Here is a 25,654-nt window from a genome sequence, read left to right as displayed (position 1 = left end):
CACTGTGATGTTTATCCTCAAAACGCTTCAGGCCTCACACGGAGTGGAGAAGCCGGCACACAGGAGTGCTGGCATGCATGCTCGCCACACACACGTATTTGTGATACAGTAATTTCATTCTGAAAAACTGCATAATCAAAATGAACTCTAACAGCAGATAGAGAAATGATTCATTTCAATGTTCAAGTCATTGTAGAAATGTATTATATCAAATGGTAACGTTAAATGAAAATGTGCCCTAAAGTCAACCGGATTACTTGACCTTAAGTAATACAATACTATTGGTGCCATGAAAACACAATTAAATGAGATGTGAAAGCAACCATAAATAGTCATATTTTAACACAAGAGTCAACAGTCTTATCATTGCCCTTAAAAGTTTTATACTGATACCCTCATTGAAATTTCTAATACTATCCGTCAACCATATTCACTTAGTGATATCAGAATACAAAACATGAAATTATGGAAGTAAAAATATACTTTAGATTAGAAAAATAAATTCTTAATATGTCCCCAAACAGCATTTTACCTTTATAATCCCAAGCAAAGTGACTCGAGTGCTCACTGCTATTCCACCTGACAATCTGAATGCTCAGACATGATGCATGGTTTTCATACACCAAATGGTGTATGGGGATTCTCTGAATCCCCCAAATTACTACTAAGAACAGCAACCTACATTTAAATCCCAAGCCATTGTCTCCCTTGTGACTGCTCCACCTTACAAGCAGCAACAGATAGATGTGGCTGCTGAAGGCAAGGTGAGTGCTCCAGCCCACAATGTGCCCTTCCTCCAACAATCCTTTTGCCCTACCTCCATTACTTATCGGCCTGCACTCCCCAGTGCTGCTTAAACCAATGCAGTTCTACACAGAAGGGCCCAGAACGGTAAGAAGAACAGATCTATAAAACACAGTAGGATAATCTCCCACTATTTAACAAGCAGGAGACACAAGGAAGTATACAGCAATAGCGAATAAGGAGGTAGGGATGTTCAGTATTCTACTTGTCCTCCATCAAACGTCATCAGTATTTCTCATTCATCTTTCTAGTGTGTCCCAGAAGAATCTCTATGACGTACCCCTAGTTCCCACTTCCTAACTAATCAGAATTCAGAACTGAGTCCTGTGTGCCCCAAATCTATGCATCCTTGAAGACTAAGCAAAGATTGCCAGCTCTATAAAGCCACCTCCACTTTGTCAGTCAAAATCAACTCCTCCACTTTTCACGCTCACATTGCACCTGCAAGTCCATCTCTACCTCAATAGTCTTTAAAGCTTTAAGGGCACAGACCATGGTCACATGCGCCTTTTCAACCTTAGCTCCTAGTACAGAGCAGACACAATAAACTAACCGAAAACAGCACACTCACTACAAGAGACACCGGAGATTATGTGCAAAAAATGTGCCCAAGATCAACTCTCCTCTCAGGCCAAAAAATGTCATCCACACCCACACACATGCATGTGATAACATCACAAGACAAATGAGAAAAGGCTTGAAGGTTCTAAATGAGGCCACTTTTCATCTAGCCAGCTGTCCTCACAGCGTAAGTGAACTCTCCTGCTCTGCTGGGTCTATTGTAGTCATACTGACCAATTCCATAGCTGGAGAAAATCTCACAGATGCCAACAGAGAAGCAACATTCTTATAACACGTACACTAAGAACAGACTGAAGGTGCAGCCCAAGCTCCAATTACCTGTACTGTTCACTGATGGGAACATTCTGGGAGAAGTATAAAGCCGATGTCCGTGCTCTCCAATGCCATTTCTTTGCAGGAAGGGTATAAAGGACACAGTCTTCTAACTCTTCTTGGAGCAGATCCACCAGCTGTTTATGGGACCCTCCATAGAACGGCTCAACGATGAGAAGACTCATGGGCCCTTTCAAGCCTTCACAGATTCTAAATAATAAGCAAAACAATATTTTTCCAACATATGTATGTGTGTGTGCATAAAGATTTTTTAAAAAAGAAGTTAAAATATTACACTCAGAAAGCAAATAATTTACAGACGCTCAATTTTTTAAAAAATATGCTGCATCCCACTTTTTTAAAAAGTACATAACACTTAAGGTTTATATTTTTGTAATCAGTATTTTTACATCATTTGTGTTAACAAGAGGAAATAAAGGATGCTTATTTTTCTGATTTCTGTTTTCTTCTTGCCCTAAGATTACTTCCAAAATGACTCAGATTTTTTTTTTCTCCAGCCCCAGGAAGTTTAAAGCCCTCTCTGCTGTGATCACTCACTTCCTGGTTGGAATGGCTGTGACCCTGACTCAGTAACCACAGAAGTGGCTTGGCCTAGAGCTCTACTACTCTCGGACAGTCACTGAAGTCATCTCCTAAGACTTCCACTCCAAGAGCCCTTTGTTTGTAAGGCCCTATCCAGTTCAGAAATTCTCTGATTCTGTTAACTCTCACATTAATTCATCTTTACATTCACCAGCTATCACTGCCCCCAGTGAATCCATATTTAGAAAGAAAGTACAATCATATTCAAATCTCAATCCTCTAATGTTAAAAATCTTAGGATACAATTTCTTGAGACACTGCACATACCTTGACCACCCCCCCCATTATCACCAATTTCCCACCTGCAAAGGAAGACCCAAAAAGGGGGGTAAAGCTATATACCTATGAACCAGCAAGGTTTCTACAACCTTTCTTTAAACAACAATCCCATTAAAAGGGATAAAGTAATGTTGTTATTAAAGACATGGTAGATTTTTCATCCCAGCGAGTTAGCTATCAAGCAATTTTTTGGTTTAATAATATGACTTTTGTTAAAGTGGTCAGTGAAATAAAAATATATGTGTGAATATAAAAAAAATCCATATACATTTCAAATTATATGCTATTTCCTATAAGAAGGAAGAAATATCACTCTGTACATAAATACATTGTTTAAAAAATATTCCAGATGTTTGAATTTTCCTTTATGACTTAAGTAAACACCACTCATTAAACAGCATATTGCTCTTAATAATGTTGTTCCACAAAATTATTAGTCTCAACAACTCAATGATGCTTTTTTAAAAAAGATTTTATTTATTTTAGAGAGAGAGTGCAAGCAGGGGTAGGAGCAGATGGAGAAGAAGAGGTAGAGAATCTCAAGCAGACTCATGCTGAGCACAGAGCCCAACGCAGGGCTCAATGTCATGACCCTGAGATCATGACCTGAACCAAAACCAAGAGTTGGACGCTTGACCGACTGAGCCACCCAGGTGCCCCTCAATGATGCTTTTCACTAATAAAACTGTACTTTACCTTGTTCAAACCAATGCCTATTTAAATTGCATTTCAAAGGAGAAAGTCTCAAATGGTTCTCAAAGATATGGCTGGAATGAAAAAAAGCTTAGTTCTTGATGTCTGAATTTTCCAATGAGCATTTTTAAAGAAAAATATACAAATACATATTTCCCTTATCTACAAAATAAGAAGCAGTGTTCCTCAGGTGGAAAAGGCATGAACTCTGGGGTTAGGGAGATACAAGTCTGAAGCTCAACAATGTCACTTCCTGGCTGTGTGACCTTGGACAAGTTACCTAACTTTGTAGGACTCAGTCTTGCCTTCTTTAAAATGAGGATAACAATACTAACCTCAGAGGTGTGTTGTGAAGATAAAATTGAAGCATAATAACTAACAAACAGTAATAAGATATTTTGCCCCTCCCATTTGCAGTATAAATCACCTTACATAAGGGAAAAGGATATCTTTGAATCCTCCTGCATTTTAAAATCAGTAATTTTCAATCACTGCCCCCTCTCAATCAAAGATAGATGGGAAAGGTGGGTACACACATGCATTTGAAGTGTGGTAATGTTACCCATTCTTCATCAGCAGCTTGTATTTCAAATAAGAATGTGAGACCCCCACAGGTACCTGGGAAGAAGTAAGCTTAGGGGCTGAGCTATGCAGAGGCTTGGCTTTTTTCAGGCCAGTTGGAGACCATCTCTAATAAATGCAAAGTTCAGTAAGATAAGTTTAACAAAATGGTAGCTGTAATCCTTCAAATAATGGAAACTTCTAGAAAGTCAACTGAGAGACCAATATAAGGCAATTTTGAAAATTATATCAAAGGTTTCAAGACAGACTAAAAGCAGTTAACATTAGTTTGCTTACTAGATCACATCACAGTTATCTCTATCTTGGTTTATTTCCTCTGATCTAATCATGACAAGGTGTATATGCCCTATATATCCTTAAAAGGTTGTTATAAAAATGACCTGAGCTATTTCCCCAAGTAATAGGATGTGATCTAAACCCCTCTAAAGAATATTTCATTCATATAACCTCAAAGAAAGCAACATCAGTATGAGAAGGGAAAAAAAGCTTTCTGATTCTTCATTCCTTTGCCCTTTTAAATGATTAATCCAGAGCACATATCGTGCCATATGTTTACAGATGTTTCTTATGTGTCTGAATCATGAGTTATCTGCAAACCATAAGCCAATGTGGAGGCAGTATGTGTAGGTGCTGCTGCAGATTCAAGACACTCAGTAAGCAGAGCTGAACACCAAGCACGTGGGAGGTCGAAAACAGAAAAGGGGAAAAAAGATTATAGCTATAGTAGATTTCCACCCCTTTAATAGCTCAGTAAGAAGAGTGAAATGTACAGGTTTGAACTAGCGTTTACTCGAGCATTTTTCTAGTGGCCAATGGGTGTGCCTGCATTTTGGGTATTTTTCTGGGGAGAGTAACTATGTCCTACCATCTCTGAAAACTATACTTAGTGGCTTTGATTCACGGAAATTTGTTCTGCTTGTTTTGTGGAGACAGACATATCCTGGCAGCTCCCCTACTTACTTCTACTGCAACTTCTGTGGCAAGAAGAAAATGTGTTCTTCCCTATAGTCTTCTTAAAGCACAACCTGGAAGGAAGATGATTCCCTTTAGGTGCAAGCAAAAGAGAGGAAGCTGATTTTTAAATATAAGATTCAAACCAAATGTCATTACAGCATATTAAAGAGCAGTGCCAATACTCTTACTGTGCTTGAGTTTTTAGAAAACACTGCTTGAAACAAACAAGCATGAGGTTTAAAGAAAAAAAAAACACTTTGTTAAAAAGAATTTTTGCTGTTATGCTGGAATTTGCTAAAAGATAAAGGGAGGGCACTATTTGCTCATTTTAGCAATAATCCCAGAAAATGCCAGGTGGTGACTCTGACACCACAGATGCTCACGAGCACCGCGCAACGGTGAATACAGACATCAGGGACCACTACCAGTGGCCACTAGGGAGTGCGTGCTTGGGAGTGGCAGTCCTGAACACAAAAAGGCTTACTCCTAAGCAAGGGAAAGGTCTCCTTTACAGCCCAAGCCGGGTGTTTGCCAGAAGATGGTAGGTAAGCCTACACACAGCCAAAGGTCTTCCATAAGTGGGTTAAAGCTTTAGCACCACAGAAACTGAGTAAGTAGATCAGTTAGAGGTGTGGCATTTATTTCAAAGGAAAAAACAACAAAAAACCTTCTTATGTGAGGGAACAAATTCCAATCAGAAAGCCCATGTCCTTTCTGCATGACACTAGAATGTTAGTATTTTATGACGTTAAGAAAAAAGTTAAAAAAAAAAAAAAAGGAAAAGTGAATGGCCAATCCATTCTTGCTCCCAAAAAGAGCACACAATGTGTGTCAGATAAATTTTTATCAACTTTAACTTTTAAGTTTTTCTGCTTAACCCAGTAAGCTTCAGTTAAAAAAAAAAAAAACACCTCATTTCTTCAGCATATTTTATTCCCCAGTGACACCAGATGAATGAGAATCTACTATACTATTAAAGCTTTATGAAAGTTTAATTCATTATCAATACTATGATTTAATGATACATGGTTAAATGCTAAACATTAAATTGGCAATATAAATGAGTCAAAGTGATAGCTATGACACAGGAATTTTAAACCACTTCAAACTCTACTTAAGATCACCAGAGGTCAAATGATCTAAGAATTGTCTGACTTTCCAAAACTTTATATTTACAATTAAAAGAGGATACAAAGTGAAAAATCACAAAAATATTTCACATAAGCATTTTGACCAAAATGAAAAAGGGCCATTAGTGTCATCTCAATTAAAAATTAATAATAAATTGATAAGATCACCAAGAACAAAAGTAGCCTGAAACCAAGGCTATGAATATTTTTAAATTTTTATTAAAACTTTTCGTCACTGTACCTGCATTTATTTTAAGCTTGACCCAATTTCCTTATTCCCTGAGCCATTTTCAAGGTGAACTACATTTTGGTCTACCTCCTCTAACAGTTAGAACTGCTGTCATAGGTTTTGTTTTTTGTGTTTTTTTTTTTTTTGACAGTATAGAGAAAGGAAATTTGCAATATGCCATTGATTTATTGAAAAAGATGTGCTAAGTATACATACATCGTGTGGATTTTTTTTAAAGCTAAACCTAAGTCACATTAGAAACCTGTAATCAGCCCTCATATATGATGTCAGTTCAGTTACTTATAATATTCAAATAATTTTCCAACCAAATACCAAGTAATAATTTTAAATCAGAGGAATTGTTGTATTAATATATTCCACAGACACCTTACTGCTATTAGCTGTAGGAAGGTATGGTTTCAGTGATGATGGTATTAACGGTTTTAATCCCACACACATGAGAAATTGATTCCACAGGCTAATGCACACATTGCTTGATACCTTATATTTCAGTCAATTGCTGAAAATATATTTTCTACTTGCCTATATATAATATTTAAAAAGTTAAGCTTGGCAGAACGAAAAAACAGTGAACTTAAACACTAAATGCTCTAAGTTGGGGAAAATAAAATTTGAGCAGGACTTCCCAATAGGGCATCAGAGGTTTACCTGGTATTTTCTTACTGACCCCTTCCCTTTGGCACCTCCACCCACCACCTCCAACACACCAGGTTCTATTTTAAAAGCAACGAATAACCCAGCAGGGTAAAACAGGGCAGTACTGAGAAAAGTTAGCATTACCTTCCAACCCACTCACTTATTTTAATGATTCATCAGGGAAACCCCAGTTGTTAAAATATACCTGAAATCTCATTAAATAGTAAAAAAAAAAATAAGCATAAAGATTTCTGCTTTGAAACGTGTCACCATCAATTCCCCTAACAGAACCTAATACGGGTGAATATATAGTAAAAATACATTTTGCTAAAAAAAGTATCCTCAAAGTATCACACTATAATCAAGTATCATATGGGGGTCAGGGGGAGGGGGAAACAGAGATAAGCAGATCCTACCAAAAAGTTGTTTTTAAAAAACTTTTTATAAAAATCAGGCGTAGCAAATTCATCCTAACCCCTAAAACCTCAATGCAATCTCTGAGTACTAAAATACAATCTGGTATCAACTGCAGAGTAAAAAACCTTGCAATCCTAAAACTATAGGCACCAACAGTATTCTACATAATTAAAGAAAGTTTGGCGAACAGTAAGAAATGAATCAGATTCCTGAGCATTAGTTTGAATTAAAGATAATGCATTATGGAAACTGATCATTATTTGATTATGGACATACAACCTAACATTTATGATAACTTGTGTACTACTATGTGTACTTAAATAGTAACATTAAAAGTAAAAATCTTGGGTTCATACTGAAAGAGATGTAGCACTATAATATTTTATTGCCTCATAGTGCTATGGGTGTTCTAATTTCTTCAGTTCTGACTTTAGTTTCCTGTTGTGGTAATGAAGAACTAAGGATTTATGCATCAAAACCAAGATTTGGTAAGAAGATGTATATGCCATCCTGTTTGTGACACAATTTAAAGCAATTCTCAAGTGTGCTTTTCCATTTAAATGATTTCCTATGATCTTTTATACAAACTCTTTTAAAAATTACAATCTTATATGCATATATTGCTATTTAATTTTCCCTAACAGATATTTTTATTCTTTCTCAACTTGGGATTTACCTTTCTGTTTAGAACTATCAGTTACTTATTCCATGACTTGAATTAATACAAAGTCTTGGTTATAATTGTATCAAATGCAAAATCAACAAATACTTATACACACTGACACTATGACATCATTCACTTGTTTTCAACTATGCATAATTTCCACAAATAAACAGATGTGTATATATTACAAATTCATTGCTTTACATTTTTGTGAAGTTATAGTCCACATTATATAGCAAAATTATAACTATGATTTTTTTGTGAGAAGTTTACTAGTTTAATTTCACTGAAAAAATACTCATCCTCTTTCAACTTTTCATTGCTATCAATTTCATGAATAATTTCAAACTATAAAAGTAGCAATGAATTAGTTCTACTGAATACTAAAAATATTTTCAATTTGCTGACATTTTAAAATGTGGCAGTATATTTATGAATCAATAGAAAATTTTACACCAGAAAATCATCTCATCGCTCATTTGAACTATTGCATTACCCTTTTAACTAGGTCTCCATGCTGCCACACCATCTGATTCCTGTCATGACATTTCTCCATAATCCAGCCACAAGTAATCTTCCAAAATGCAAATGTGATCATGAGGTGATATGCTCAAAAACCTTCAAGGTCTCTACCACCTACGGATAAAGCCCAAGGCCCTACACATGGCAGTGAGACCTTGCTTGTCTGGCCCTTCCTTTCTCTTCACCATGGCTTTGCTTCTCCTTCTCCCCTGTGATCTCTTTTCCCCCACTTGCCCAGACTCTGCCTCGTTGCAGTACGGAGCGCTCACACTCACGTAGTTACCCTTCTGTGATTCCACACCTTTGTTTCTTTTCCGTCAGCCTCTTCCTGTTCACCTCATGAATTTTCCTTAAAATTTCTGCTCATGAATCACCAATTCTATAAAGCCTTTTCCTGAACTTCTTTTCAACAGGACTTCCCCTCTGCTCTGTACACTCTCAGTACTGGTTTTACTCTCTTTCCAGGTCCCACTTCTCTCTGGGCCTCTGAAAATCTGCAGGACAGGGGCCATGTCGTTCTCTTCCTGGGGGCTTCCCAGGATCCGGCATATTGTGAATGTCACTACGTTTCTGTAGAGCTGCACTAAAAATCAGGAGGAAATGGGAACTTGATTCTGCCTTTAAAGTAGCATTGCTTTCACTGCCCACAGGTCCCAAGCAAACGAGTGTCAGGCAGCATTCCACCTGCTACTAATGATTTCTTTCCCATTATTCCCGAAGTCGAAACTACATCAAGCAGCTAGTCTATCTAAACATATTTTATTATATTCTCTTTCAAAGATGGATTCTCTTCTTACTTTCATAGAAAGGAGACTTTATTAGATATATTTTCTCATGTAGATATGAGTTTATCTTAACCTACTAATACAAGAGAAGTAACAATGATAAAAGAAATGGTAGAAACACCACAAGCAATTGCATTCTGGGCCAAAGCAAGTTTCATGGCCTAAAAGAATGAATATCTGTAAGATCCATGAATTCTGAAAATCACCTGCAGTTTTTTAATCTGCTTGATCTATCACCATCCTAGTTTAATACTAGCAGTGGAAGTAGGATAAGAAGCCAATTCCCTCACCATAAATCTGGAGATCCCATTTCACATTCAGTAATTATACTTTAATTTAATGGGAAAGAAGAAAAGGCATTTTTAAATACTTTCTGCCAACAATTATTCATTTTATAAAAGTTTGACAAGATGAATAATGTATTTGCTTTCTCAAGATGGCATTTCTCCAAGGCTTCCACCTTCCTGAAATGGGCTGCAAATCAGTCCAGTGGGAGAAAATAGGATTATCTGATCCATTCATATATGGATACTTAAGTAGATAGAAAAGACCAGGTGTTCCACAGATTCTTAGGTGGAAAGGAATGTGGGAGCCATTGACCAACCACTTTTCTTTTATAGAGGAAGAAATGGAGAATATTGAGCATCACAGAGTAAGTAACAGAGCAAGGGCTTAAACCCAGGTCTTCGGACCCTACAGTCATATATCTTCCCATTATACTTCATTGCAGGTACCTGGTAGGATATAAGTAAAAGGTACATCCATTTTCTAGTCTTTAGAGTTTTCGGATTAATCATCAATGTTTAATAATTATTAATACATAAATGATATATACTGCAGGATATATTTATATGCATGTGAAATATAAATATCAGTATAAGACGATAAATATATGTATCACATATTATATCTAATCATAACTCCCAATAATTCGTAAATCCAGGACATCAGTGGTAAAACCACACAATATAGTTATATAGAATACCCTATAGTTAGGGTGGTAAAACTCAAAACTTTTGTTCTAATCTCTTGTAATTCCTTCCAGAGTCCTACATAATCATCCTTTCCCTGACCCCACAACCCTTATCCTTCACCCCCAGCTCTAGACTAACACCTTTCTGATAAGGCAAGAGGCTTTAATGACTAGGATGGGAGAAAGACAATATCCAAGATTCATATGACAAGAATAGTTTAAGTAGGAGGCAAAGAGGTCAGCCATGGAGATATGCTCAGTCTGTCTCATAATTTACTACTGTCACCATCAGACAAAGTCTGAGTCTCCCTGATAGAACAATCTGTAGTACCTCTTTGTACTTACCACTTGTAGGATATTTTTATATGAGTGACTATATAATCCTCCATTGGATATAAGTGACTATATAATCCTCTACTGGATATTAAGTTCCAAAAGGACAGTGACCAGGTCTGCTTGCTTACCACTATATCCTCAGCACTTAGCAAACAGAACGTGTTCAACACTCTCTGTTGAATCAATAAACCATAAAACTCTTTAGCAATGACCTTGACAATTTCTTGAACTCATCCAAGACCTTTATTGTTACCAACCACAAATAATCACCCCCTCCTACCACTAATTACTACTTACTCTCACAGAGAGAACTCTATCACCCACCTAAAATATAACAGGTGGTATCTTACTGTATTCAAAATGTCACACCTCGTTCTAAGGAAAATAGTTCTGTCAGCAGCCCTACTGAGGGGTTTAGAACCCAAGTTTCATGCCATGGGCAACTAACTATCTTCTCTGATCTTTCCAGGCTCTACACAAGAATATTTAACACAAGGACAGTCAAGTCTGTGACCTGGAAGGATTCAACCAGTTTAATCATTAGACTGGCATATTTTTCTTGGTCAGAAGGATTATCTTGCTACCCTACATTGGCTTCTATGCCAAATTTTAACTCAGACTTGGATTATGCAAGATAATTATAAATATACACACCAAATGAGTTTCAAATAAAATGACTAACAGATTCTTAACTATACTGGCGCTAGTGAGTCTCGCTCTAACATCTTTTAAGAACTTAATCCATCTTAACTAAATAAAAAATTGTTGAGAAGTTTCCCTCTCCAAGTGGGAGGCACATATCACATTTTCAGTTAATTCTGAAACAGAAATAGCAGGGTGACTCTAACACACAAACATTCTCAACGTCCTATTTGAAGGGCTGCAACCCAAGCAAACATGGGTGGCATTCCCTTGATGGGTTGAAATAAATGTCACCAAGTATAAAGTTCTGGATTTACTCACTTCCAGTGAAAAATGAAAAGGACATAATCTCACAACTCAATCTATTTATCAGTGAGGGAAATCAACTTTCAAGAAATACAAAAACCTAACAGCTCAGGAGGCAAAAGAATATCAGGTAAACACTTGCGAGAAGAAAGAGAAATTTCCAGAGGACTGAAGGGCTAGAAATAGATATCCTTAAAAAAACCGATGTTAGATACTTTTAATATTTTTAATATTCACTTTATATGAATGAAAGTCACCTTGCAGTAACAGATTTATTTAAATGGTGTTAGGAAATGTGAGGTGAAGCCAGTATTGGAATCTGTCCTTAAAGATCCAAATCCATAAAACCATGCCTTAAAGATGTACCAATTAAAATGTTTAGTGACACTTCTCCCATCTCCAAAGTTCCACCTAATTATAGAAATTTATTTATTAGAAGTAGGATTGGTTAAAAGTACATTTTCTTCTATTTATGTATTGCAGCAGGTCTTTTTCTAGCTGCCATATATTTTTCAAGAATCTTTTGATTTGCCAATGGCCTAAGACATTTACTGGTGGTTTAAGAAGCCAACACTAGAAAAACTGGATAGATTCTAGAGACCATTAGTGATAAATTTTCAAAAGCCCAGAAACCCAGTTTAGACCAGGGCTGAGTAAATCTGGGGCTAAGAGATACGGTAATGAGAGCTGTATCACTATTTTTAAATATCACAAGGGGCATATTATTAGCTACCCACTATTATAAGAAAAAGAGTCAGTCTGATAATAATAGCCTGGAATTTTTAAATCCTGAAGATATTTAGGATTGAGATTGCTGAGTAAAGAGAAGGCATACACAGACAGCAGTGTATAATTTCTAGAAGGTCTACTATTCTCCATAGTTTCTACACAGGAAGCACAGGCTTGCCCATATCATCTGACACACAAGTTTCCACTGAATAAAAGATAAGTAGCAATAGCTCAAAGTTTCCTGATTGGAGCAAGCACTATGACTTTTATCTATTTAGTGGCCTTGTCTGTCACTATTATCTCTTTATCAGCTGGTTTTTCAAGGAGACATTCCAGTGATATAAATATTTTGTCTAATGAAGCAGGGAAACCTACAGTACAGAATATTCTTTGCAAACTACCCAAACCCAGCTCTGCATCCTCATCATCTCTTAAGGAAGTAATTTCACACTTTGCAAACAGTGTGTTCAAACAGAGTAAGGTTGCTTAGGAGTTAATTAATTCCCCCTTGCATCTCTATCCAGCATGTATATGCACCATATCTGGGACCATAAGTCTCTCTACTGGATTAATTAGCATTCACAGTTAACAAACAGCCTGACTCACTGTAGAGAGAGATTATAACTTAAACTCATAAAACTAGGTACATAATATCTTGCATTCCATATAACAGTCGCTCAACAGATCTTAGCAGAATTGAAGTAAAGAAATACTTATTCCCCCTTACCATTCCTCTTGTTCAATGTTCTAATGTCCCTTTCCCTGTCCTTGCTTCCAAACTTTACTTGCAAGAACTAAATTGAAAATATCAGATAAACTCCTGCACATTGTTCAGAGTACATGCCTGCCAGGCACAACAATGTGTTACCTCTCTGAGGAGTACTTGTACGTTACGAGGGAGCAACAGGTGATGGCAAAATTTCAACCATTTGAAGAATGGATGAGAATCATTTGTGAATTAAAAGGACCCTTCTCAAGCCCTGAAGGCTGCTATGTACTCTACCAATGCTAAAGGCTAGATTTGCTTTGAAGTATTAAAATGTCCTATCACATTTGAATGTAATACAAAGAGCTTCAGAACTGTGTCTATCTTTGGATTCAACAATACCACTTCTACGAATTAACCGTGAAAATCATCAAGAATCTTTACTGAAGTCTTTGTCCCAAATTGAAAGCAACCAAAATATCCAACAAAAATGAATTTCATAATTAAATGATCAGTGATCAAAAATCATAATAAAAAGAACATTTATTGGCACAGAAAAATGTTTCCACCCTTGCATGATTGCATGCTATGAGTATGTAAAAATATAAGACGAAATGAATATAGAAACGTGAGAGAGAACGCACATGCAGACAAGTAGGCATAAATACTCATTTATGGTAGAACTTTGAGTGATTTTGGTTTTCTCTCCAGGTTTCATTTTATTCTTCAAGTTATCTTCACTGAATGTTTCAGCTTGCAATTAAAAGAAACTATAAATTTTTCCTAACTTTAGGAAGGAGGCCAAATTGTTTGAAATAACAAACTACTTCCTAATTACTGAAGGCTTACTCCCCTCCAGGAGCTTGCCAGTGGTTTTCAAATTACTCTAACTACTATTGCTATAAAGAAACTTAGTAAAAAACTAATCAGCAAGGGTTAAACTAATGGGGCTACAGCTATTCACAAACACCATAATTTGGTTTTGCAAATACTCCTTGTCTAATGCATGAAATAAAAGTAATACTCAGTTAATTTTTAAAAGTACTTGAATTATTAAATAATTGTAAACAGATCAAGATCTTTATTTATCCATAAGGAATCTGGAGCTGCACTTTGACAGAGTGTGTTAGAAACTAAAATACTATTTTGGTACTCATAGTTCTGAATAGGAACATATATTGTGCAAGCTCAAAGTTTTTAGAGTTCAAGTAAAATGTCAAAATTAACTTGGGCCTTAAATAATTAGATTCGGGTCTTGAAATAAGGGGAAATATTTAATTAAGGTGAATAAACCTTTAAAGAACTTCTAGTTTCACACTCAATTTCCAAAGTGTCTGTATTAAAAAAGCAGAAAACCGTTACTGTGTAATCATCCATATGAGCTACACATGTTAAAGGAGGGATGACTGCAGAGTCAACTACCACGGACGCAGTCTCACAATTTTTAATAATCACTCAGAGTTTTCCTATATTTATATACATGCAATAGGTGAATGGATACTCAATAAATATTAACCCAACAGCAACTCAGACTTAGTAGAGAAATATTTTTAAATGGAACCTCCAGGTCCTAGTATTTTTTACAATTTAAATACCATGAAACCATGAAACACATTTCAAGTGATAAGAAAGTATTATTCCTGGAATTGTTTTCCAGTGCAACACTTTCATCATATTTCATTTTTAAAACCATCTATTTGGAAAAATTTAACTTATAAACCTAGAAGGAAAACAGCCTACCATTAAAAGTATACAAACAATTAAGAATTAGCCTCCAGAAAACACAAAAGTACTAACAAAAATATTAAATACGTAACTGCAAAAATTAGGGGCAAGCTTATCATTTCATCTATTTTTAAAGGAACACTAAGAAAATACCTATCAACATGTAACTTTCCATATTTTAAAATTAGCATGAACTTGATATGAAAAAGAAATCCTAATCTCAGGAAAGCACCATGTGGCATTTTTTAACTTTATGACCACTTTGTTGACTCTCTGTCCCAGAGCAGATCACCTCCAGCATTAGTACTCTGACCTTATAGAAAAGTGACAGATAAAGTTTATGGTGAGAAAAAATGAGTTTTTATAGGTTTCCAAAAGGGAATTCTTATGACACTAAAAGCCATATAATAATATTGATTTGATAACCAACTTTTTTACAGCCAAATTACAGACTTAAGATTTCTGGAAAAATATCCAAGTGAATTTGCAGTAAAATACTTTTAAAATAGAGGCTTGGGCTCGTGACAGTCTAGGATCTCTTTGCAAACTTTAAATATGCATATAAAATAATTTTTTAAGCCAGATCTTCTTTAAAATTTAAAGTTTTCAGTGTCCTAAGATTTACCTTTTATGTTGGAACTGACTGTCCCTTCCTCCTGACATTTATCAGTCAGCTATAAGTTCTCAACTTTCTAGGCAAATAATTTCCATGCCTGTTTCTAATTTTCTCTGTCTTAAAGGCAAAATGTACAATGTACAGAAACGAGGATTATTTTCTTATAAAATCATCCTCAAAAATCAATTAGAATATTCAAAATATTCCACTCTCACAAATGAAAATAAGTTGCTTGCTGAAATGACAGTCTTCCATTTCACTGCCTTAAAAATTAAGCTGGCATGGATAATAAAAGTGTTTTCTGACTGGATATGCTTGGCATTCAAATATTTTTAAAACAAAAACTAATCTATAATTAGATTTCACAGGCGCAATCTATAGAAAATAGAATTTGTTTTTATTTTTCTGAGAGCAATACTAACGATTTGATATTATAAAAGTTATAACAACAATACCATTGCTTGCATAAATCTGTAAACAAACCGACATATTCGTGTTTATTATCCTTTCCAGTCTGATCTTTGTCGTTCATTCATTCATTTAGCAAATATTTATTGTGCCCACTATGTGCCCAACATTGTTCCAGGTGTTTGTGGATAAATTAGGTGACAAAATAAATGTTCCTGTTATCACAGGAAATTCCTTTCTAACTGGAGTAAAAAGACGATCATCAAGTAGATGTACATCAGAGGGTGCAGGTGCTATAAAAAAACATAGTACAGGTAATACAGGATAAAAAGAGCCGCTGAGGCCTGGGGCTGGGAAAGGGTGGTATTTTATATAGGGTTGTCAGAGAACACCTCGCTGACGAGATGACATCTAAACAGAAACCAGAAGAGGGGGGGAGCTTAAGAGATCTGGATCTAAAGCCTTCCATGCAGCAGGCACAGCAAGATCCTGAGATGAGCATGCTTGCCCTGTACAGAGAGTAAGAAGGTCTGTGACTGCAAAGCATAAACAAATGTGCTTTATTTAACATGCATTTATTGAATGACTGCATTCTAAAAGTTATGCTAAGTATTTTGTGATACCAAGATGACCCAAATATAGTTTCTGGCCTCAGACCTGGATATAATTACAATACTGAGTGATAAATGTTATCACTCATTTGAGCTGGGGCTCAAAAAGGGACCAAAAGCAAGTTCTACTTCAAGACAATGAGCCAAGAAGCCAGAAAGAAAGTCTGGAGGGCCAAGAACCCCATTATAAAGAGGAGATGAAGAACTGTGCAGATAACTCTTGGCTCCCTCAACAACCATTCAACCCCTTTCTCCTGTACTTTCTTCTCAAATGCAGGCTAAAATACTTGATCTCCCAGGTGTGAGGAAAGGTGGCATGTTCTGCAGTATTCCAAAACGATGTAAGTGGAAAGAAGGCCCACAATTGAAAGCGCCTCTATTGGGAGCCAGGACGCTGCTGCACAACTCGCCCAATCAACAACCCGCAGGGCTTTTAGCTGACCTACCCCAGACCTCTGGTATCAGGTCCTCCTTCCAAGCCTCCCTCATCATCTTCAACCTCAATTGGGCCTCAGCTTCTGACTGTCTTCCCCACCTGCCGCTACATATAATCTGTTTCCATTCTTCTGAAAGTTTCAGATACCTTAATGTCAGTCCTCTACTCAAACACCTATGATTTGCTCTACAGAAGAGAAAATAATACTTAACAAGAAATAAGACCCCTGACAATTTGGTTCCAAGCTCCTATTTAGCCTCAATTCCAGACACACCGTTACCCAAACACAATGTTTTTTAAAACATTCCATACTCATTCCTACCTCCAAGCACTGTTAGTGCATTCTTCTTCCTAGAATCCTTCCACTTTACCACCTGTCAAAGTCCTACATATAGTTCAAGACTCCATTCAAATTCCATCTCATCTACAAAAGCTTACGTCAACTGCTCACCCATATTCAGCCAGTCAGAAGCAATTATTCCTTCCTCTATGGTACCACCAAACTTGGCTTATACTCCAATTAGAGCAGTTACCACAATCCCACCTATACTATAATTATATAGTATACATGTGTGTCTGCCCAACCAGATGTCACTTCCTTGGTAGCAAAGTTTGTACACAATTTATGTTTATATCTATTCATAATCCAGCAAAGTGCTTTATACACAATACGCATTCAATTAATGTACTCTTGAATTCTCATCAATAGGCTACAATAAGTCCTCACTTTATGGGGGAGGGGAAGATATCCCTGGATTAAAGATTACAGCAGCATCATAAAGTGAATTATCCAGGCATTACCACTGCATTTAACTATTCAGGTAAGTTACGAATCACTGGAGATATTATTGAATAAGAAGATAAAGACAACAAAACATTAACTATGAGTGCTCATTAGGCAGCATAAAATTAAATTAAAGAGGAATGAAGAAATGTAAAGCATAAAGCTACCTGTATTAAGAAGCATTACCAAGGGATACTAAAACAATTCATTTAACAAAATTTTAGTTCCTATTATGTGCCAGATACTATAGTGATGACTGAGAATATAAAGGTGAAAAAAGTGCTGAACACACTTTTTTAAGTGCACGGTGTTGGCCCATAAATTATTCCCTCCAAAAGTATGACTAAAAGAGCAGTGTAAGTGCCAAAACAGACTATCAATACCCAATTCTGAGTCCAAATCTAGGAAACTATCTTGCCTAAATTGTGATTATGTAGGAACTTTCTCCCCAGGACTGCTTCTGAATGTTAAAAGGGCTTCCTTTATTTCCAGTGACTATAAACTGCTCAGATAGAAAATTTAAGTTCCAGATATTTGAATACATTCCCTGCTTAGAGATAAGTTCTATCCATGCACAGGTTGTTTTAGTAATTAAGGTACCAACAATCCTGCCATCATGAATGAAAAGGGAGGAATTTATTAAAATGGTGCTATATAGGGAATGTTGTATGGGAGATAGTGGATAGTTGTTTTCTTTGTCCTCTGAGGCCAAAATAACAGAAACAGAATGGAAATATAACAAAAGGAATTTAAGTTAGACGTTGGACGAGTTGTGAGGCACTGATTCACACAATCAGGTTACACTCAGCCATTTCTTCTGCAGATTTTGAATGAAGAGGTAGCCTGCTTTCCTCTAAGACAGTTTACGCAAAGCAAGCAGATGTAAAGATGACTTCTTCGGGTTTCTTGTAGACATATTTTTCTATCGTACATTACTATTTGCATATGTATTGAAAAAACAGGAAGCTGTCACTCTAAGAACTAAAAGAAATACCCAAAATGCCATCTGGGATAAAATGTGATATAGTGTGCTCTTTGCCATGAGGCTACCAAGGATCTAATAACTCCTTCTTGTAAGTTAACATCAATAATATAAATTATCAAATTACCCGATTGCCATGTTAATAAGTTCAAATTGCTTACTTCTTCAAAAATGGGAGATCTTAACATATAACAACTGCAAGATATCCTTATTTAAACAATAGTCTATGCAAAAAAGTTAAAAAGAAATTATATATGTATTTACTCATGGAATAATGTACTCCAACAAAAGCACTGGTACTAAGTCATTTTGAGGATTTTCCTATAACCTTTGTAACTGAATATCTTTCACTCAAAACAACTTTGACAATTTGATGTTCCCTTAGCAAAAACAAATCAATAAAATGTAGTCCAGACCCTGCAATTGCACTATCAGGTATTTATCCAAAGGATGCAAACATAGTAATTTGAAGGGGCACATGCACCCCAATGTTTATAGCAGCAATGTCCACAAGAGCCAAACTATGGAAAGAGCCCAGATGTCCATCGACAGATGAATGGATAAAGAAGATGTGGTGTATGTATACACACACACACACACACACACACACACACACACACACACACAATGGAATATTACTTGGCCATCAAAAAGAATGAAATCTTGCCATTTGCAATGACGTGGATGGAATTAGAGTGTATTATGCTAAGCAAAATAAGTCAGTCAGAGAAAGACAAATATATGATTTCACTCATATGTGGAACTTAAGAAACAAAACAGATGAACATAGGGGAAGGGAAGGAAAAATAAGATGAAAACAGAGAGGGAGACAAACCATAAGAGACTCCTAACTAGGAAACAAACTGAGGGTTGCTGGAGGGGAGGTGGGTGGGGGGATGGGGTAATTGGGTGCTGGGCATTAAGGAGGGCACTTGATGGAATGAGCACTGGATGTTATATGCAAGTGATGAATGACTAAATTCTACCCCTGAAACTAATTATACACTATTATATTAACTAAATTGAATTTAAATTAAAAAATAATTTAAAAAGTAAAAATAAAAAGAGGAGCAACAAAAATAAAATACAAATTAAAAATATTACTGTATCCTTTATATGCATAAATGATTTACACCAATAATATTACAAATATTTCTTAATATTCATCCATTCATTTATTCAACAACTGTTAACTGAGGGTCCACATCTAGGCACTGTGCTAAACGTAAAGACACCAAGATGACCCAATTACAGTTCCTGTCGTCAGACACAGAAATAACGTTACAAAACCAAAACATACGTACTTGATGTCAAAAGGGAACCAACAAACAAGTTACTGTAGACACCAAGTACCCAGAAAGTTCAAAGGTCTAAGCAACTAATTATACAAAAGAATGGAGAAGTATGGTAGACAACTATTTGGGACAACTTTGGGATAGCTCACTGGACATTCATTCCAGTTCTTCTTCTCCCCGCCTTTCTCCAGAATAGAAGCAAGATGGCCAAAATATTTTCCTCTCATGCTAGAGGTAGTTATGTGATACACTTTCGGCCAATGAGATGTCTCCCGTGAGCAGACATCCTTTTCTAAAAAAAGAAAGGGGGCATGAGGGAAAGGGGGTGCTTCCCAGGAGGAAAAGGCTTCTAAGCATCCTTCACTTCTCTTCCTGCTTGAAGACAACAACAATTTCTGGAGGTCTAACAGTCATCTGTGAAATAAAAGGCAAAAGTTACGTGGTAAGGATGGGAGAGGAGGAGATGTTACCTGGGTCCCTGATGGCATCCGTTTCCTGAGAACTAACTGCCTCCAGACTTCTTAGGACATGGGACAAATAAAAACCTTCCTCATTTCAGTCACTTCGGTAAGATCTTCCACCACCTGGAGCCAGAGGTGTTTTTACCATTAAAAGGAAGCTGCAGCAAAGAGGAGTTACTTAAGTTAGACTGTCTAACTCGATTTAGGCTATGATCTAGGTCTTCCTAGCCAGAAGAAATAAAAACAATTTTGAATTTGCACTTCTACAATTTGCAGTAGTGTAGATTACTTAAATAAGCATGTTCTAATTCCTCCACAGAAATCCATTTGTTGCATAGTCATTACAAGATTTTTATTTCTCTTCCTCACTGATCCTCAAACCTATAAAATAACATTTTTTATAGTGTGGTATGTATCATTCATGTACGTAATGTACACATACAAACAGCCAAAGGTTAGGAAGAAAGGAGTGTAAGGAAAGAGAATAGAGAGAGAGAGAGAGGGAACAAGGAACCTAGCTTATTTCAAAATATAAACTATGTTTTCAATTGTGTGAGCACTTTAGAAAGCAGCTTCCAAATAAACGAAAGACCACAAAATAACAGTATTTTTTTTAATAGGAAAGACTTCCTTTGCAACTTGAAATCAATTACTCTGTTTTTAAAATTTTTTAAACTTGAAAAAATATATATCCCCAAAATATACTGTGTCCAATTTACCACCAGCATTATTAAATTGTGCTATTCTACCTATCTTCTAGTAAATTCCTTAAGGTAATACCCTCTATAGGTTTCTGTTGGACAGATTTTGAATGTGTACCATTCTTGGAATAATTTCAATCATAGAGAACTGGAAAGATTCATTAATTTCAATCACCATCAGCTCCATAAGGCACATATACTTTTTCTGCCTTTTTTGTTCAAATATATTTCACTGTGGCCATTCAAAAGGAAATTACACATTCCAATAACATTTGAGTTCCTCTCAGTTACCCTTTCAGTGGTTCAGGGTAATGATAGAGTAAAGAATCATGCTCTTCACAGGCTCTCCTTTTTTTCCCCCCACTCATTTGGTTGAATTTCAGCACAAATCTCTTGTGCCAAAAAGCAATGGGTAATGTCTAATGCTCTTCTCTAACAGTAGCTTACTTTGGAGGGAAGGGGAGTGAGAGTCAGGAGAAATCATCTCATTCCCAGCTTTTAAAGAGTCTTAGCATATGGGATAAGCAATCTCTTATCCCATTTTCCTAAAATAGAATTACGGAACTATAATAGGTCAAGCGGGGAGGGGGATGGAAGGGGAGATGAAAAGGAATTAGAAACTTTTCAATAATCTTGAGTAGGGGTAATGGTTATAAGGATGAAATTATTGAAAGTTCTAGCCCTAAATTCTCACTGAAATCAGTCAAAACAAACAAAAAAAAACCTATATTCATAAAACCTGGGGCTTATATATATTTTTGCCACTGTTCCTAGGTAGAAGCTTCCTCTGTAAAACAGATAAGAGCTACATTCTCTTCTTCATGAGACTGCAAGAATGGGATAAATGAGGATAATAAGTATAGTCAGATAACATAAATTCCTTCATTTTAAAGCCAGCATTCAAAGGCAATCTCGGACAATCCATAGGAACTCAAAAGCATATTCAGAGAATGATAAGCCTCCTTTGTTTATATCATCTCAACTTCAATTTCATCTGCAGTTATTTCCTTTAAAACAAGTATTTCTGGGGCCCTTACATGATATGAAGTCCTTTTTCTCAGGCCCATTTTTATTTGGTTATCTTTTTAGGTGCACTAAAGATTGAGTTTACAATAAACTGAACAGACAGCGTACAAAAGGCTTTTAGAACTATACCATATGGTCCAGGGAAGGGAACAATCTGGACGATCCCCATTTCAATCTGCAAGCTTGTCCACCTCTATAACACATTATACCACTGTAATAAAATATTAAGATGGAAACGTAAAAGCGAAAATAGTCTATCTTTAGCATTACCAGGCCACCACACTTCTGAGAATTTACTGATAAACTTAATAAACATTTACTTTAATTTATACTCTGGAATTTTGGTATGCAACACCAGGCATAGAAACCTAGGCCACTATTCACTAGAAACAATATTTCGGCAGGGATATGTGTGGGTATTCAACTTATGCTTCAGAAATTTGGAAGGAAAAAGAAAACAAAACACTTTTACAGGGGGCATATTGGCAGGGGCTGATGTAACAGATGACACATTCTTGGAAATCAAATAAAAGCAAAAGGGAAATACCCATTGCTGCCTGGTGAAGGCCTAATCACATGGACACAGCTGGAACCAATGTAGATCATTCATTAATAAAACTGTATTGTAGTAGCCACTTTTTGATGCATTTCAATTGCTGCTGTAGCCAAACCTCTGAATTTCTTTGTTTGCTTGTTTGTTGCATTTCTTTGTTTTAATGGGAAATACAGGAAGATTTAGGGCAGAGGAAAAAGGAAAAAACAAAAAAAAAAAACCACCCTGCTCTCATGCTAAAACTGAGACTAGCTCAAAAAGCTAAATGTCACTTTACCTTGCAATGTACTTACACTATCAGCAGCTTAAAATATGCAGTGTAAACCTGAAAAAGGGGGAACTCATATGGTACTATGGATAAAAAGTGAGCAGTGTGAGATGCCACAGAAAACATATGACATAGTTGTGACAGTATTCTACGGAATGATAATATGTCGGGCAGGGGGAATTAAAATGTATCAAAAATTAGAGGGGGAATCAAACAACTGAATTAGCACATACACTTTCATGCAATACTCTCTAATGAAATTTAACACTGAAGTGTGTACCATATGCGTAAGGAAAGAGGACTAATATTTAAACTTAGAAATCAATATCTTACATGTTACCAATATTTGATATCAAATAAAATATTCAAACCACCTACTCAGGAATAAGGTTCAAAACCTGTAATGATATTCAGATGAAGTAAAACACCATTCATAATTATAAACATGATATTTAATATAATAAAATAAAATCCTAGTTAAAATAATAAATTTAGTATTTATCCAACCTTGCCAGCATCCCTCAATAAAGCTATTTTTCCATGTTGCTACAAATATGATTAAGTTACTATACAGTAATTCCTACAAACTGTGTAACATCAAACTATAAAGATATAGAAGCTTTGAATTAAACAAAACTGAATTAAACAAAACTGTAAAATTTATTACCTACAAAAATAAACAACTCAATAGCATTTACCAAAACAACAACAGCAACAACTGCTCAAACACTCAAACATCACAGATCTTAAATATATTTCTACTATGCCTCTGTGTATAGTTAGAATAAACAAATAAATACAACGATTCATGTTGCAATTCCTAAGTCACTGAAAGATATGTTCCTACCGCAGAAAAGACAAAGGGCTTAATTGCAAATAAAAATCATACCACTGGAGAAAATGTATTTAAAGTTGATGCATAGTATTTAATATGCAATGAACATTATTCAATATATGCGAACACAGAGAATAAGTTTTTGGTCTCTATTTATCACACCTTGGCACAGCGGATTCAAGACAGTCATGCACTTAACGGGACCAAGAGAAAAAAGTTTCACTGGCTTCCCTTCTAAAAAATGTCGTAATTCTGAAACATAAAATGTTGACCTAAAGATTTAATTGATATAACTTAACAAGCATCCCACCCAGATTCATCTTAGCTACTCAACAGAAATAGGCACTTAAATAGAAGTTTTAAAAAAACAGCATGGGGGGGGATAGAGAATTGTAGCATTTATTAACATGTGCATTATACATACAAAGCAATATGAGTACTTGTTTGTTTTGTTAAATTAATGAGCCAATATGTTGCTGAACCTGTCTTGAGAATGAGAGAAAATAACAGGTGAGTTTATTTAATGCATAATTCTCCTATACCTGTTTTACAAACCCTTTTCATGATTTTAAAGCATTTTCTAAATTAAAAATAAATCTCTAGGGGAAAAAAAAACAACTCTTAGATTGTACAAGTTGATCTTAATGTATCCATAAAAATCAGTCAAAATAATATAAATTGCCTCCTTAGAAAACATATTCTGCCTATTTATTCTTATCTTGATTACAAAACACTGATTTTTAAAATAGACCACTTGAAAGTCAGTCATTTGTTTTTGCTTAATACAACAGAAAACACAATTACATTTTGAGGAACATTCTACGAAATTTCATAGAATGCTTGCTCATAGTGAAAACCTAGTCTCCTGCTCAAATCATCACTTAAAAATCATAATGCTACATTTTCACACCCCTTGTAATAATAGGTCACTAGCTATAATTTAGAGAGAATTGGGAAACCTAAAAACATGGTGTTCTATCTTGCATTTTCATTTCAAAGGAAAAAAATTTAAATACACATCTTTATATTTCACGGAAGTTCATTTGCTCACCTAGCAACACTTATCAGACATTCTAAAAATGAGTATTCAATCTGCAAAAGCTATGAGCTGACCCTGAGTTTTAGACAAAAATAGAAAACAATGGCAGACGTTTGGTCTCGACAAGAGATATCTTGGCTTAAAGATCCATATAATACAAGCAAGTATCATTCAAGAGTTTCCATTCAAATAATAAGCTATGAAGGAAGACAAGATTCCAACCAATCAAAAATACTATGTCAACATGACCAAAGTTAGCAATATTCAGAAGGGTTTTCTGAAACATGTGGCAAAAATGCAACTGTGAAGAAAATCTCTAAGAGCTGGAAAAGGGAAATCTAAACACAAGCTTCTAGAAGGAACAATGCCATTTCGTAAATGTGGAGGTTGTGAGGAGAATGATGTTTCTATTTAAGAAATATTGTTTGTGTTTTTTTACAATGGTGTTCTACGTGAAGAAAGAGGAAAACGAAGGAAAAGAAATGGGATAAGGAGGACTAAGGCTGCTTGCCTTCCTTCAGTGGTGCTGGGAGGGTAGACCCTCTGCCTCACGAAAACCACTGCCAGAACCAAGCTACACAAAACATTTTGGCTGCCAGCCTAGAACAGTGCCAGGCTGTTTTTTATTTTGTGCTAGACTCCCTCAATTGAGACAGTGTGGGATTGTCACTTTGATGCACATAGAGAACAAAGAATAATATAGCACGGGGCAGGGGGAGGTGGATTTTTCGCCTCTTAAAGTCAGGTTAGCATTTTGTTATGTTTGACAAGTCCTGAAAAGACTCAAGAAACAAAAGTTATGCTGAAGAATCTATCATTTGCCTAAAGAAATTAGCTTGAGTACAATATTGTCAGCAGTTGAAAGCCACATGAGAGATTAACATTTTTTAAAAATCAGACTTAAAAGGGGTCCAGGTACATACTTACCTGTTTAAGAAGCCAGAGACCAAGCAATATGTGATTCACAATCACATGATCTTGTCTAAAATCTGATAGATGAAGGAAGGCC

At 35.9% G+C, this 25,654-nt stretch overlaps 1 protein-coding gene across 11 annotated transcripts in view; it reads right to left on the bottom strand.

Annotated features, from left to right (window-relative positions):
- Positions 1 to 25,654, bottom strand: part of GTDC1 (glycosyltransferase like domain containing 1) — a 402,869-nt gene that overhangs the window by 277,521 nt on the left and 99,694 nt on the right. For 6 of the 11 annotated variants that reach the window (XM_032411042.1, XM_032411033.1, XM_032411026.1 and 3 more), the window contains exon 3: positions 1,705 to 1,908. In XM_032411042.1, the coding sequence (XP_032266933.1) occupies positions 1,705 to 1,908 (204 nt within the window). Of the gene's footprint in view, positions 1 to 1,704; positions 1,909 to 4,815; positions 4,881 to 20,232; positions 20,382 to 25,654 lie in introns of all 11 variants that reach the window. The other 5 variants (XM_032411051.1, XM_032411059.1, XM_032411077.1 and 2 more) reach the window with 4 other exon arrangements.

The sequence above is a fragment of the Phoca vitulina genome, unplaced genomic scaffold, assembly GCF_004348235.1.
Source record: "Phoca vitulina isolate PV1807 unplaced genomic scaffold, GSC_HSeal_1.0 scaffold1, whole genome shotgun sequence".
Classification (NCBI taxonomy): Eukaryota; Metazoa; Chordata; class Mammalia; order Carnivora; family Phocidae; genus Phoca; species Phoca vitulina.
The sequence above is the reverse complement of the archived record's forward strand: the minus strand, read 5'-3'. Positions and strand labels throughout refer to the sequence as shown.